This window comes from Megalops cyprinoides, chromosome 19 (genome assembly GCF_013368585.1).
Source record: "Megalops cyprinoides isolate fMegCyp1 chromosome 19, fMegCyp1.pri, whole genome shotgun sequence".
Lineage (NCBI taxonomy): Eukaryota > Metazoa > Chordata > Actinopteri > Elopiformes > Megalopidae > Megalops > Megalops cyprinoides.
The window spans coordinates 24328896-24344389 of record NC_050601.1 but is presented as its reverse complement, the minus strand read 5'-3'; the positions used below and the strand labels follow the sequence as shown (position 1 = coordinate 24344389).

General features: G+C 42.6%; 2 protein-coding genes and 1 long non-coding RNA gene across 11 annotated transcripts; 1 reads left to right on the top strand and 2 right to left on the bottom strand.

Moving 5' to 3' along the window:
• Positions 1 to 1162: 1162 nt before the first annotated feature.
• On the bottom strand, positions 1163 to 9077 carry LOC118794842 (hydroxyacylglutathione hydrolase-like protein). Of its 8 annotated transcripts, none has more exons than XM_036553122.1 (9): positions 9043 to 9077; positions 8294 to 8445; positions 7573 to 7637; positions 5201 to 5318; positions 4157 to 4265; positions 2940 to 3043; positions 2592 to 2693; positions 2333 to 2412; positions 1163 to 1716 (listed from the first exon to the last, which is right to left on the bottom strand). In XM_036553122.1, exons 2-9 carry the CDS (start codon positions 8396 to 8398, stop codon positions 1566 to 1568), a joined length of 834 nt encoding a protein of 277 aa, XP_036409015.1. In that variant the 5' UTR covers positions 8399 to 8445; positions 9043 to 9077; the 3' UTR covers positions 1163 to 1565. The 8 variants fall into 8 exon arrangements, with proteins under 8 accessions (XP_036409015.1, XP_036409020.1, XP_036409014.1 ...); XM_036553127.1 differs by having other exon boundaries at positions 8294 to 8400; positions 9043 to 9073; XM_036553121.1 differs by lacking the exon at positions 9043 to 9077 and adding an exon at positions 8973 to 9036.
• On the top strand, positions 8281 to 10758 carry LOC118794844. Its single transcript, XR_005005771.1, has 3 exons — positions 8281 to 8353; positions 9050 to 9240; positions 10696 to 10758. It is a non-coding gene; the product is annotated as an uncharacterized LOC118794844 (long non-coding RNA).
• On the bottom strand, positions 9523 to 15248 carry hagh (hydroxyacylglutathione hydrolase). Of its 2 annotated transcripts, none has more exons than XM_036553119.1 (9): positions 15113 to 15248; positions 14065 to 14237; positions 13829 to 13893; positions 13021 to 13138; positions 12483 to 12591; positions 12163 to 12266; positions 11754 to 11855; positions 11288 to 11367; positions 9523 to 10851 (listed from the first exon to the last, which is right to left on the bottom strand). In XM_036553119.1, exons 1-9 carry the CDS (start codon positions 15183 to 15185, stop codon positions 10752 to 10754), a joined length of 924 nt encoding a protein of 307 aa, XP_036409012.1. In that variant the 5' UTR covers positions 15186 to 15248; the 3' UTR covers positions 9523 to 10751. The 2 variants fall into 2 exon arrangements, with proteins under 2 accessions (XP_036409012.1, XP_036409013.1); XM_036553120.1 differs by having other exon boundaries at positions 14065 to 14197; positions 15113 to 15190.
• Positions 15249 to 15494: the final 246 nt, after the last annotated feature.

Genomic DNA, 15494 nt, shown 5'->3' with positions numbered 1-15494 from the left:
GCATCTGGGGACACAGGAGAAATTATACATGAACTGAGCAACTGATTGAGGAAGCCAGGTTCCACAGCTGAATGCATTTCCAATGCAGTTAAAAACACATTAGTGAGGCTTCATTGAAGGTAAGTGTTAAATTTAAATGTGCTTTATTTGTCAGGTGCAATACACAGCAGAGCCTTGTTTGAAGTATGAACCACATGCAGGCTCTTTGGGGTAGCAGGTGACACCACAGTAGTTACATTCGCATTTTTAAAACAAGGTCAGTCTTTAAAATTAACATTTTTTTTCACTTATCTCTGTCAGAGGTCACAGCGAAGACATCATATCTGTAAAGTGCAACAGAAATCAAGCAGTGGGCAACCGTTTTACCTGAGAGCAACATTCCTGCAGTGCCCAGGGCCAAAAAGCAAGGAAGGAATATTTAACCAGGCTAGATAAGACTGACAATTTTTTAAAGAGAATGCAGAATTATGCGTTTCACCAAAAAAAAAAAAACACTCAGGGCTGTAACTATTCAACACCAAGGTTGCTCACGAGTGCAAGATTAGAAAAATACATCACAGCATATCATAAAAGTACATAATCAAGGCAGGGGGGAGGGGAAAAATGTAACACCACCTTTCCTCAAACGATCGGTCCGAGAGAGAGGTTTGTTTAATGTGCATTTGCATAGATTCTTGAATGGTCAATTCGCCAAGTTGTTAGAAGATGCAGGAGTCTGATGTAAATGAACACAGGGAGTAGCTTAAATGTTGGAGTGCTGGCACCAAAATAACCTAACCACAGCGGGGATGTCAACCAAAATGCACATGCATGCAAAAAAAAGATAAAATAAAACACTAAAATTTAATTTTAGGTAATCAACTGGATAAAGTCAGGCTTTAGGTTTTACACAATCAAAAATATATTATTGTAACTACTGTTTTAATTATTATTTTGCTTTCAGCCAGAGCAATTTTAAATGCATGAGATAATTACAACAAAATAAATTCTAGAACAAAAATACACCCAAATATATCAAGAAACATAAATCTTGTTAAATTAAAAATATTAATACGCAAGCAGCTTAACACAGATAGAAATTAATGCTATTTTCTATTTTCATTGATGCAAATGATCAAAAAACCTACTTTGAAAAACAAACACCCATAATCATGTAGGTTGATAATGTTTTAGGTTGGGTAACTGCTTTGCGTGAGGGTGTGCCAGACCTGTAGAACGTCTGACAGAGTTACGCCCCAAAGAGAACGGCTGCACGTCCTTCTCATATGCTGAAGGGCCGTGCTTCTCAGCAGCTTAGTGGTCCTCACTCCGAGAGTGAGCTCTTTCGCTAGTGTTCCAACTGAAAAAATGTAATGTGGAATGTGACGCTCGCACACGAGAGAAACGACAGTTTCTCCGTTCGGTCAACCTTCTTTACCAAAGGCAGTTGCCTAACGCTCCTCTTGGCTGCCAATTTGCTGTGTTTGGCGGTAAACGAAAATACCTGCCATTTCATTCATCCCGTCCTCTCCCTCTGCCCTGGTGTTCGGTGTCATCGGGAGGGGCGGGGCCAGGAGGGGTGGGGCTCAGGGCCCCAGCAGCCCCCACTCCAGGGCCAGCATGGCGTGGGGCGGAACGCGCTCCTTGGGCTTGGAGAAGCTGTCCTTCTCCCGCCGCAGCACCCGCAGCACCTCCACGGGGTCCGTCTTCCCCGTGAACTTCTGCACACTCTTCTCACTGAGAACACATGCACACACACATCCACACACGTGCGCGCGCGCACGCACATGCACGTGCACACACACGCACACACACACACACAGAAACAAACACATGCACGCATGCACGCACACACATGCACACACACACAGAAACAAACACATGCACGCACGCACGCACACACACACACACACACACACCGGGGCAAAGAGGACCATGAAAGGAAATTTAAAAAGCTGGCCTTTTTATGGTTATGCTTACAGCTGGGTGTCTAGGATAAGGTTAGGGTTTGACTCAATTCAGGCCGGGGGGAGGTTAGGTTAACATTAGGGTGATGCTGGGGGTTGGGGGTTGGTCTGTGGAGGAGGCTTCAGTTTTAGCCTGCAGATGCTTCGCACCGATTACCTGTGATCTAATTCACTTCTGTCCACAACAACAACTCTTCTAATCTCTCACTGCAGTCCACACCCCTCCCTTTTCCCTCTCTGTGTTCTTCTCGCCTCTGTCTCTCTCTCTTTCACTCTCTCACCCCCCTTGCTCTGCTACGGTTCTGAAGCGCAGAACAGAGGGAACACTAACAGGGTACACGGTAACGCCTCCTGCGTTTGCACGGAGCGAGAGCGAACACACTCACGAGAGACGCAGGAACGGGTTGTAATCAAACTCCTCCACCAAGGTTGACGGCACTGTTGGTTTGTCATCGTCATCCCGTCCCTGAGGAGAATCCAGAAAAAGGGCGTACATGATGCACATACAAGTCCAAGACCAGGGCTGAGGCAACAATGCTGTAATGAAGCGTACTGTAACGTAACAAAGTGCAACACGCCGTTATGTAATGTATCCTAAGGTAATGTAATGTGAAGAAAAGTAAAGAATGTAAAGAAATCTCTCACCCGGGCCCAGCTCAGCATCTCTTTCACCCTCTCGTTATCTGGTTCCACCTTCAGAGCAAACTTCAGATTCTTGATGGTGTATTCATGCCCACAGAAGACCTTCTGCAATAGGGACACAACCAGAATTTCATCAGACTTGGTCTGTGTGCTTCCCAACATATTATGTTTCTGTTGTGCTGCTAGTTCAGTGGTTGCAATGACCATGTCATGAGCATAGACATGACATTCATGACACTCTTTGAGGGTAAGTGACTGACCATAATATAACCGTAATAAGTGCACCACTGCTGATGGTGTGTGGCTGGCTGACTGACCGTGGTGTGACCACACTGACTGAGAGAGGCTGACCGTGTCTCTTGGCAGGGACCCCAGCACTTCGGTAAGGTTGTGGTGCATCTGCTCTGCGGTCCCCTCAAAAAAACGCCCGCAGCCTGCCACAAACAGCGTGTCTCCTGGAAAACCAAGACAGCACACTGCATGTCATAGAGGTCAGAGGTCAGAACAAAAGCATGGCATCACCCCAGTAGAGTGCGGCTCGGGCCACATATTTCTGTCCGAACCCGACCCGAGTCCGAGAGAGTAGTAACTGGGCCCGACCCGAATCCGAAAGGCATTCTGTTTTTTATGTCCGAACCCGACCCGAGCCAGTAACAGTAGTCTGCAGTAGCCCTAAACCGCCCGCAACCTGCATCCTACATCCTGCACCCTCTGTGCACATGTTGCTGCAAGGCCCCACACGTTTCATTTCACATAACCAACTGCTTTGTTATTATCTGTATGACGACTAATCAAAATGCCTCCATACCGTCGATTTCCCTGCATGGTTTTCGGTAGTTATAAACTTTCCCGATGACAAATTTAGTTTGACATCCTCCATCTTTAGCCTATGAATATTTAGCGCCTGAAATAGCCTATGTGTTGCGTTGTCATGTAAATAAACAAACCCCAGCACTGAACAGAAGGTAGCACAACACAGACAGTAGGTCCATCATTTTTATTTATTTTTACACTATATTTTCACTAAAAAGAACTAGGCTAGCCCATCGTAATTAGTAGTTCAAAAGTCAAATGTTCGCTGCCTAGTTATTGTTCGGCCAACGTGACCAAACCCGACCCAAACCCGAACATCATTTCTAAATTTACGTCCGAACCTGGCCCGACCCATCGGGTCCCAACAGGTGCCGTCGGGTATCCACCCTCTACACCCCAGATACTCTATACACCGGAACAATATTCAGGGCTCCAGACTTAACAAAATCTGTCTCTGCAATTTTACTTCTGTCATTGCAGAGTTCCGATTGGCTGCTTCATTATGAATACTCATGAATCAGCATGGTTAAAAACAAATAAATAAATAAATAAACAAACAAACAAAAACCTAGCATCCACAGTCACCACAGCTGCTCCAAGAGCACCAAAACCTCCTCCTTCCTGCAAAAACCTCCCAGTCATGGATATTTGGAACTGGAAAAATAGAACTGATTAGTACTTACAGGCAATCTACAGTAAACCTGCCACACCACCTCCACATCAGGGAGGGGTAACGCCGACCGGGAGGTGCTGACCTGTAAAAACAGCAGGAGCGTCGTCGCAGTCGTCCTCCCACACAAAATAGCACACGTGCCCTGAGGTGTGGCAGGGCGTGGACAAGCACCTCACGTTGATTGAGCCAAACTGGAGATGAGAAAAAAGGCACAGGCAATATTAACATAACATCACTGCAAAGTTTCACAATTATTAGTTTCTTTTGTCATGCTCAACCTGTCAGGCAGGTTTTAATCCTGTATGTTGACATAGTCTTGAAAAAGGCAGTAAAGGTATATGACCTCCCTTAAACCACCCAAGATTAGGGCAACTGCCAGGCAAACACAGAATTAAACAAATGAATGAATTATTATTAATAAAGTGAATTGAATATATTCTCATTTTTGCAACTTCAAGATCATATGGAACATAAAGCCAATGTTTGCCAATCTTGTATCAGGACAATATCAAGAAACATTCAAGAATATCTTTTAGGTTTGATTTTTTTCCTTCATCTTTTGCCTTTGGGCCATAAGTTACCGCTTCTTAGGATGTGAGCCAGGGAGTCTGTGTCCTGGCAGCCTGGCAGCCTTTCTGTGTCAGAGTCTGACTGCTTGCTAACATTGTCCTGCTGACCGTGTTGATGATATTCCGTGTCACGAGCCACCATTTCTCAAACACATTCTCAATTCTCAATCAATCCAAGCATTCCAAACAACATGTTAACCTGTTTTGCTGGCGCCACAGTCCCTTACGCCCCAACTGTGTGTGATGACTTTCGATAGAGCCAACTGCACAGGCTTATTTCAGCCAATTTGATGACTAGCCATACATACAGTTGTGTGCGATAAGAGTTGTGTTCTGGGCACTAGGGCACAGATTCACTTCATTTGAGGGTAGACTTTACTTTGCTCTTTGGTTCACGGTAATGATCCACACACTTCTAGTTAAGACTAGTGATATAGTGAAAAGCAGAGCTTGGAGGAAATCTTGCAGATTGCACACCTCTGCCCTGAATGAGAGACGCAGCAGCTGCATAAGGTGTTTGCTGCGCGGAGTTCAGTGCGGTTGTGCACGTGCAGTACCTTCAGCTCCTGTGCGTTTGTGACTTTGTCAGTTAGCGCCCCGATGCGGTCGTCACCCCCGTACACCCTGAGCCCGGGGATCTCCTTCGCCAGCGCCTCATTCCCGCGGGCATGGTCCCTTCGACATCACAAAACCTGTTACACCCTCGCCTTCACCCTCACCATCATCGTCATCATCATATCATCAATTCAAGCCTAACAAACAAAACCACCAAAAGACCCATTCAATGGCAGAGAGACAGAGACAAAGCTATTCCTCACCTCTGTTTTAAGGCCATTCTTCAATGTACTCTGCACAAATGACTGAACACTGGGTTGCCAGACAATGTACTTATGCTGCACAACTGATTGATTTTTTTTTATTAATGACATGCACACAATGGAGCCCAGCTATAAGGGCTTATAGAACACATTATACAGCAGTACATTCAAAAGTACTTTCACAAAGCTGCACAGGCTTAAACTATGTTTGGTGAGTAAGGAATAACCTACTCCCAGCTGTGCTGTTGCATTAACATAAAGCACAAGGGGGTGGTGTGGTGCAGCCCTGACGCGGAGCCAAAGGACTGTCAACCACCCCAGAGTGTGTCATTTCAAGGCAACAGCATAGGTTGGAGTGAGTTAATCTGATTATGGCTGCTCCTATTCAAATAAAGACACAGACATTAAACAGAGAGTTGTAAAATTTTTCTGAAAAACAAAACAAAATGTTTTATTTAATGTTTTACGCATGATTAAGAAGTCGTGTTTTCTTAAAATGTCAGTTAGGAATGGAATCTAGAATCGTGCCTGTGTATTGATTTATAGCTGTAATTAGGCCATTTCTGATAGAATTGCACTTCAGCCTGCATAAACATGTTTCAGTGCTGCAGTTATTGGACAAGACACACCCTCTAAACCCATAACAATCCAGTGTTTGTTCAAGCCATGGTGTAAGCACCTGATATTATGTACACAGTTTCTTATATTGCTTAAATCAGACATTAATCAGGATCAGAACCACCAACCTCCCCAATACGTTGTCATAACTCTTATCATGTTTTGAGATACCGTACGTGAAATGAATATGCAGACTTGTTGAACCAGGCATTAGTCATGTTTTTTTTTTTTTTTTATCATTGCGTCCCACACTAATACAAACACACATGGTCAAAAACAGATAAGGCTGAGGGCGCCACCCACTGGCTGTAGCCTAACATGCTTATCAGAGGGCTCTCCACTAACTGCACTAGTAGAATCTGTGTCAGGTGGTTAAACTGCAGTTCATTAACATTCAAGCTAAAGTAACATGCATTCCAAGTTTTAAGCAGCACTGTCTCCTATTTGTACTGCAAATGGTTTACAATATACGGCGGTCTATTACTATTTATTACATGAATACTATCATTAATAATATGACTATTTATTATGGTGTCTCTCCCTGTTTTGGCCTCAAACTGAATTTACTATAACAGGTACCTCTTTAACAGATGCCTGGTGATTAGCCCACACTTCACAGGTGCATCCCAAACTGCTTCGCTTTGCATTGTTTCTATAGCTACTACGCAAATCACATCATGATGTTCTGGAAGTTTATAGTGACTGCATTAATAGAGATCTGCTCCCCGGTAATGGTGCCTTGTAAACTGTACATAAGCAGTTTGTTACTGACTAAGTCTGGCCCTTCCTGTTTATCTAAAGAGTAACTCAGATACCACTGAGATCTAAAAATTTTAAATATGTAAGATGCTGTTGCTTTCCTTACAGTTTAGTAGCTACTGCATGCATGTTGAAAAGCAAGGACCTTTAAAATGAACTGTATGATGCCAGAAAAATAAAAAGGAATCCGTTCCAACTGAATGTAAATCGGTGGTTAAAACTGAGTGCACTCCATCTGATTTTTCTCTCTGCTTCCAGCTCCCATTAGGTACTGTAAATCTGGCTGCACCACCGCTGTCTGTTAGCACAAGGCTAGCACACAACTAAAATTGGATGTAATTTAAAACTTCATTATGTATGACATAAATCAACCCATCTCACAAACAGCAGAGTGTATCTACTACTTAAATGTTTAAGAACACTTTTAAAGAATGGAGAACCACTGGACCAAGACAGCAAACATTCCTTTTAGCATCAGCTTCACACCTAATGAGCAGCTATAGTTCACACAGAGACCCAGGATTATTCTAAATCTAAACCAGGGAAAACCGGAAAGGACTTACCAAACAGTTGTAATTCAAGCTTTTGAGGGTAACCTTTCTGGCGTACACTATATATGTCCTGTGGGGTTCCTTTTTTTCCAGGTAAGTATGGAAAATAGGAAATGGCCTTATATGGAGCCTGCATAAGGAGATTCTAGTGGCAAAATCTAGTGGTAGAAGGGTGACTCTTACCAGTGATGGTGCGTGGTAAGAACAGCAGTCAGAGATACTCCCTCCCTTTTTACAATCTCCAGCATCTGACAGAAGGCACAAAGTGAAGCATGCTCACACACAAGTAAACACATGAATATTTCCACAAAGCCAGTCTTTGTCAACAAAGACACCTGCCTGGATCAAAGCCAACAAGGTGTCACAGGGAATGAATTTCTGTTAGGCCTCTCAGAAATTTGTAAAGAAGTTGTAGGCTCCATCTGGCACAGGTAGATAACAGATGGCAGGGTGGATCCTTGTTGTAAATTGCAAAAATTAACAATAGGTCAAATGTGAGCCACGCCCTGAATAATGGAATTTGCTACACAAGGGATTGAAGCAATTTATTTCTTAAATCCAACAGTATGTGCATCAGCCTCTCACACATACAAGGGTAAAAGTACAACATACAAATATGATTTATGATTTATCTTTTTAACAAATTATTAGTTGTGTCAATCTACTTTCAAAGCTTGTTAAAAGTACTTTTTAATCCACCTTTGGTGCTATATGCAACACTGAGGTACCTATCAGAGTTCCTGTTAACTTTGCTTATTGTTTATAATGTGGGTAAGTTCTAAGAATGCATTGTATTGCTATCAATACTTCCAGTGACAATTTTTTTTCTAAACGTGTGTACACGGACATGTGGGCAATATGATTATTATGATTCTGTAAGACTTTTATGGTGTTGGCGTCTCACCCGGTGCGGCACCGCTGGGTCCACAGCGATACCCTCCCTGCTCTTCTCGTCGATCACCAGGTACATGTAGTTATCCTCCAGGATAGATATCACCTTCACCTTCATGTCTGTCCGTCATTCAGAGATGGAACCGCCACACAGGGTACAAATAACTGGCACATGGCAGAGACGAGTCTTTCAGATTATTATTATAGATATTACAGATTATTATTATATATACATACTACATAAGAATTACTAGCCAGCGAAAATAAAAAAGGTATCTAATGGTATGGGTATGTGCACTGGGACGTAACTACACTTGCAATAAAAACATCAGTATTGTATATTGATTTTAAAATGTACTTGATATGGCTAGGAAGCAAGTTTAAACTGTTGTTAGTATCTAGCTAGCTAACCAATAACTTCGTCGTAATATAGCTCGCTAGCTGCCCAAATATTACAGTGTTTATGTATTTTACATGCAGGTGGTAAAGCAAGGGAGAGGCAGACCTATCTAGTTGGCTCGATAACAAGAAATGTCGCAAGCTAGCTAGCTTGCAGTTAGCATGTGTTTTTTTTCCGAGGGTGGGAACACTCGCTACCGGCAACGACCTAACAACTGCATTAAAACACTCAACACGCAAGCAAATGACATGGCAATTAGTTGACTTGCTAAAGGATATGTACGGTATCTTACTAACTAGCCAACTTGGATGGTGAGCGGCAGCGACACGTCAAGTCGGCAAGGTAACGTTTTTCACTTCTACCTTGCAGCCCCGGCTCCGGATGTGTACACTTGTGCGCTAGTCCAACAAGCAAATCACAGAAAAGTACTCGCTATCCCAGAGACCTCTGCAAAGCGAGAGCACGGAGTCTGCGGGTTCAACCAAAGAGATCCGGGTGCTTCCACAGCTGCAAAGGGTGCAGGAGTTCCGGTGTGAAGCTGATGAAATATTCAACAGCAGGTACAGATTATTGTATCCACTCGCCCACGCATGCAAGACCTAACTAATCCATACCGGACTATCACCATCCACAAGTGGCAAGGTTAAGAAAGCACACAATGCACAAACAGACCTTGTCAAGATGATTTTTTTTTAGTTTATTTACAATGGAACGAGCTCAGCAATCAATTCCCCTTTGTCAATTAACGCAGTGGATGCTGTTGAATGGAAGCGTTGCCATCTTCACTTTTCATCGGTAAGAAAAAAAAAATAAAAAAAATAAAACATTTTAACAAGCGCAAAATCACCAAAACAGTCTTTTTTATCCTATACAATTGGTCCTATTCTTAATGCGCCGCACACAACCCAAATCAAAGAAACCGGCTACCAGACGCTCGTATTACATCATCGGTGAAAAACGTGAAGCGGACACACTATGATGTCGTGAAGCATTATTTATCAAGTGCTTTATTGCTGACATTTTGGAAACGCCTTGCACACAGGACCCATTAATTCAACACTACATTACGTAACATTGTGGTATATTCTGTCCTTTATCTAGCAACTTTCACTTCTTTAAACATTAAGGACACGTGAAAAAATAATCTGGTGCATTTATACTTATATTCATGTTAATTACTTAATTACATGTTTGCGATTAAGTCAGTTAAGGATGAAACGATTGCAAATAATAGAGAATTGTACACACACAGGTTTGAAATAAACAGACACTCCTCTGTCCCACCCTTACAAAACCTGAACATTATAATCCCATCTCCATCAAAAACAATTCTTACATGCATCACAAGAACATTGTCTACACACATAAATGAAGTTGTTAAAAGAATAAAATACTTTTGAACAGAGAGCTTTACCATTCTGTTGATAGTTTTGATCCAACACAGAAGCCAAAACACTTCCATACTCTGGTCTCCCTGAAATATTTTTTTTTTAAAAAAGCAAAAAACAAAATTGCACAACCAGTTAAGACATACATCTTAAAATCTATATTATCCCTGCCCTTATGAATATATTCTTGCTCTTTAGCATCATGGAAAAGTGCCAATCTGAGTCATCAGTCATTAGTAAAATAGAAATCTTTTTTACATTCATTCTACAAAGAAACAGTAGCGCATTTGCTTAAATCCATGTTTTCTCATACTAACACTGTATTCAATGTTGAAAAACTGCAACACATTTACACACCTAGACAGTGCTTCACATATCCAGTTTCTCCCTGCTGCAACATGAATTCTGGGTACGTATCCTTTTGTGAGTTTGGCTGCATGGTTGAAATGTTGCCCACAGCTTCTGCAGACAGACTGCGAGGAAAGTCAGGCTTGTAAATTCGGCATCTCCTGTGTGTTCTGCGTTTGTGGGAGCGCAAAGTGTTTGCTATTATTATTAGTAACGGCCTGCGGTGTAATGAAACGCTATGTAGTGAGAAGTTTTTTGTTTGTTTTTGTTTTCATTCAGAGATGGCATCATCTCAGGGTCCGCCCCCCAACCCCACCCCCACCCGTGATGGATGCTCAGTCCTTGGGGACCCGGAAGTTGTCTTTCTCTCTACGTATGCTCCCCATGGTGTCGATGGGGTCGGTCTTCTTGGCATGTTCCTGCACAGACTTCTCCCTGCAACACATTGCAAATGAGCCAACAGGAGACTATAAAGACCACCTATGGCTATTCTTTGAAGTTCAAAGTTTATTGTCATATGCACAGTAAAGAAACAAGTTCCCTGTACAATGAAATTCTTCCTTTGCCTTCCACTTATGAATGCTGTTAAGATTTAAAAGTACAATTAAGTAAGAAAATACAAGAATTTAAGAAAGAAAATATATAAAAAGGTCAGAGTGTAAAAAAAATAAACTAAAGGATAGGTACATTATATGTGCATTATATTGTGAAGAATTTAAGCCAGACTTACATTCATCATTTCACATTTGTATCCACTTGGAGAATAACATAACTGAAGTTTTCTTATAGGTAAATTCTTGAATTATTTGAAGCTGAACCACAGGGTAAGTTTTTACTTGGACTCTTAATATGTTATGTAACGTCTCCTTACCTTACTCTCATGAATGGGTTATATGTGAATTCCTCAGCCATGGTTGAGGGGATGGTCGGTTCTCCACTGTCGTATTTCTCCTGCAGAAAAGACAAGTGTGGCATATAATTTAAGGACTAATTTACGGACTAGTAGCTGCAAGGCTACATTGTCGAGACCCAGGTGTTGCTGAGCAAGGTGCTTAACGGCAATGGTTTCAGCAAATATCTGACAGTCTAAAAGACGCAGGGCATGTCACCCAGTGGTTCCTGGTTCAGTTCCCCTGTGGGCCACTGCTGTTGTACCCTAGCACAACATACTTAACCCGAATTACCCCAGGAATTATCCAACTGTATAAAAGTTTAAAAAGTAAGAATTGTAAGCTATGCAAGTCAAACTTTGAGTGTTGACAGTGATGTTGCATGCAAAAGTTCAATTTTGAGTGGAAGGATCATTTAATGGTGGGTGGGAGTAGTGAAAGAGGTACCTTGGCCCAGGCCAGTTTTCTATGGATGGCCTCATTGTTTGGTTCTACGTGACGTGCAAACTTGAGGTTGTTGATGGTGTACTCATGTCCACAATAGACCCTCTGAAACACAAAACACAACATACACGTCCATAACACCAACTGTGCGCAACAGCACCCTCTAGAGAACAATCTCAGAATTTGTCATTACTGTGTGCAGAAAATATTCTTGATCGAGTCGATCAATGAAGATCACCGTATGAACACAATTAGTCCAAGTGCACCAGGCCCATTTGAATAAAACGCAGTCATCTTGAGTAAACCTAGTATCTCCTGAACTGGGGCTAAAAAAATTGGACTATTCCTCAAATATTCAACTTCCCGGGCCACTAATGCACTTAGAATGACACCCCCCACCCCCTAGGTGTACCGTTTCTGGGGGCAGGCGTCCGAGGACTTCAATCAATGCCTTGTACATCTCATCTGCGGTGCCTTCAAAGAACTTCCCACAGCCGCCAATGAACAATGTGTCACCTGCCCACAGATATCACATCACCCACATCTTAGAACAGGGAGGCCATTTATATGGGGGAATGTGAGGGACATCTTACAGACACACAGTTTATACTTGGATGCAAAATAGTTTTCTGAGATCAGAACAACTAGACACTTGTGAAAATGGTGCATAACTAGAGAAAACAGTTCATTACCAATGACAACAGTTCATTACTGGTGAAAACAGTGCCTTACCAGTGAAAACCGCTGGGGGCTCAGAGCTCTTGTCCTTAGTGATGAAGTAGCAGATGTGCCCCTTAGTGTGGCATGGAGTAAACAGGCATTTCACATTAAGAGACCCAATCTACCAGGGGAGGGAGAGCAACAGTGTTTTAGCGGTGCCTTGTGTACACCTAGTGAGAGAACAATCTCAGAATTTCACAGACAGGTGCAGGTGCAAGAACATAATTGATTTGTCCCATTTGCTCATCGACGGCATGGAGGCTGTGTGAAGCGGTGGTGAGGGAACTGAACTGACCCAGACCGCTTGCACACCACTCAGAACAGGATTCTGAATGAGTTACCTCAGTAAACATTCAGCTGTGCAAACATAACCTATCAAATGCAAGCTAAGTGGGTCAAACTGGGCGTTTGCAAGGCAAATGAATGACACTGAGGTGGAGCTTTGTGCACCTTTTTAACACCTTGCCAAAGCTTAGCTGAAGAGAGTTAGAATTGTTTCTTCTTCGGCTGCCATTTCCAAAAGCGGACCCCTGCACTTTGAAGCACTTACTTTGAACGTGTTGTAGTGAGTCACTTTCTGAGTCAGGGCTCCCACTCTGTCGTCACCACCGTACACCTTCAGTCCTGGTACTAGTTTCACCAGCTTTTCATTACCACCAGCATGGTCCCTGATAGAAAATGGAGTACCTCTAATTACTTCCTAGTCTAGGTCAAGGATGAATAAGAAGTGAGATTCATATGCAAATATCCTAGGAGTGAAAATGGCAAGTAAAAGGAGACACACCTGTACACACCCCGTTGTAATGGCCACAAAGGTGTTTGAGAGTGTAAGATCAAGAAAAACTGAACAACTTTTCAGTCAAACTGTATCAATGCATTTTAAAGTGTTACTACAGTATCCAAGTTTCCACCAGTCCCACAGTAAACTGAAGTTTGAAAATATTACTGACTGAATCAAAGTCCACCCTCTTACTTTTTGTATTACACGGAAGGTAGTTATGTAACGTTTTCACAGTCTAGCCAGGTGAAGTTCAAACAGAGAAGACTGGTGGGTTTTGAAAGTATGGGTCACATTACATTATATTACATTACATGAATTTATCAGATACTCTTATGCAGAGTGACTTCCAGAAAAAAACAAAAGATCATAATATTCAAGTTTAATGAGTACCAGCATCAGACCAGGCTAACACTCCCAGACTAGTGTGTGTGAGCATAACACTATTCAAGCCCTAGCACAAGTTAACTTGTGCAACATCACTAGGCAAGTGAAGCCAAGTATACTGCCATACATCAGTCACTAGATCACACTGTCCACATTATTTAGTACTTGCTAGAAATTCATGACCTTGGCTTACCAGTGGTGATGAGTTGTTAACACAGTGGTAAGTTTGACTCCATGTTTCTTGATGGCATCTACAACCTTTCAGGGGAACCAAGCAAGATGGATGAGGAGTGGAATTTTCAAAATAACTAATACAATTTGCAAGATTTCATGAAACGGTATCAAAGGCACGGGCGAGCTCACCTCGTTTTGTTATTCTCAAAAAAGACTGCTGTGATTAAAGCTGTCACTGCGCAAAGGGTTGTTTACCTTGCCAGGTTCGACGGGGTCAACGATGGCAGCTTCCTTGGTGTCTTCATCAATGAGCAGGTACATGTAATTATCTGTCAACGCGGGCAGCAGTTCTATCTTCATGTCGGACTGGGCCACAACCGCAGACTTCCTATAGGAATGGAGGAATGCTGAGCGAACCTGTGCAGGAGCTCAAAGCCGAAAAAATAAAAGAATGAAACTAAACTTCTGCAGCTAGTACGCTAACACTCATTCCTGCATTCCGTCTCGACAGCTTATACATACGTGCGAATGGCTGCTTTAGCAGCTTCACAACAAGGACGAACAACCCGAACTGAGTAACTCAGTAACCTTGCACTGCGATATCAATATTCCTCCAATTCACGTTACGGTGAAAGGCACAGTACGAAATTTGTCCCACTCCCGATAACAAGCTAGGTTTCACTGTATTTATTAGTTTCCACTTTTAATGTAAGAGACAAGGTGTAACCCGTAAGAATTCAACAGCCTCACGGTCTGTAAATAATGAATGTTGATAACTATTCACACTCATCTATCGATGCTATTTTTATAGAAAATTATGCCTGTCTGCCATCGACCAGGTAACTGTCAACTTTCGCATGTCTCGCAGAACTTCAACGCTTCACTTGGCGTTCGCTCGCGTCATTTATAATATGGCTCGGGTCGTATATCCAAGCTATCTAGTTACCAGGCGACAAATGAACAACATTAAATTTGTATAAGTTAAACCTGTCAAGTATATCTTAAAGACACTACTGGAGGAGACTAATAAATGCAATGCCATCAGCAAGGTAGCGTATATAAGATACAGGCTTCAGGGAGTCCAGCATGATGTAACATGGCTATCAAGTAAACACTGCTTCGCAACAGCTGCGTTCTTTCAGCAACACTGGCCAAGGGAAAGCAAAACGGTAAGCTTGCTTGCTAGCTACTTGGCTAGCTAAGCGTCATTCATCGACTGCACACCGACAGTCGGAGCAAGACAAATGGCAGGAGCTTTTCAGCGGCTGCGAGCAAGAAGTGATCGGGCCATTGAGCGACATACCAAGTTTATACGTAGCAGCTGCTCCCAGTACACCGAGTGTGCAGGCGCTCGCAACCAATGACCTGAATAACATAGCAGCACTTCAGATGTCTGCTAATATATCGTATCTGCAGGAACTAGGAAACAATTTCGTCTGAAGTGCAGAACGTCCTCCTTTTAACTTTGACCCCGGCGGCTCAGCCAATCAAATACGGGGGTGTGGCACACAAAATATACGTATTTTGCCTGCTAGGATGCATTGCTATTATGACAGGGTGATTTTTTCATATTAGAGTGATGCTTGTAATAGATGGATGCTTTCATAACACAACATATTTCTACACATAAATGAATGACGTCAACACCGGACAATATTCCCGCACAGTATGACACGTCTGGCATT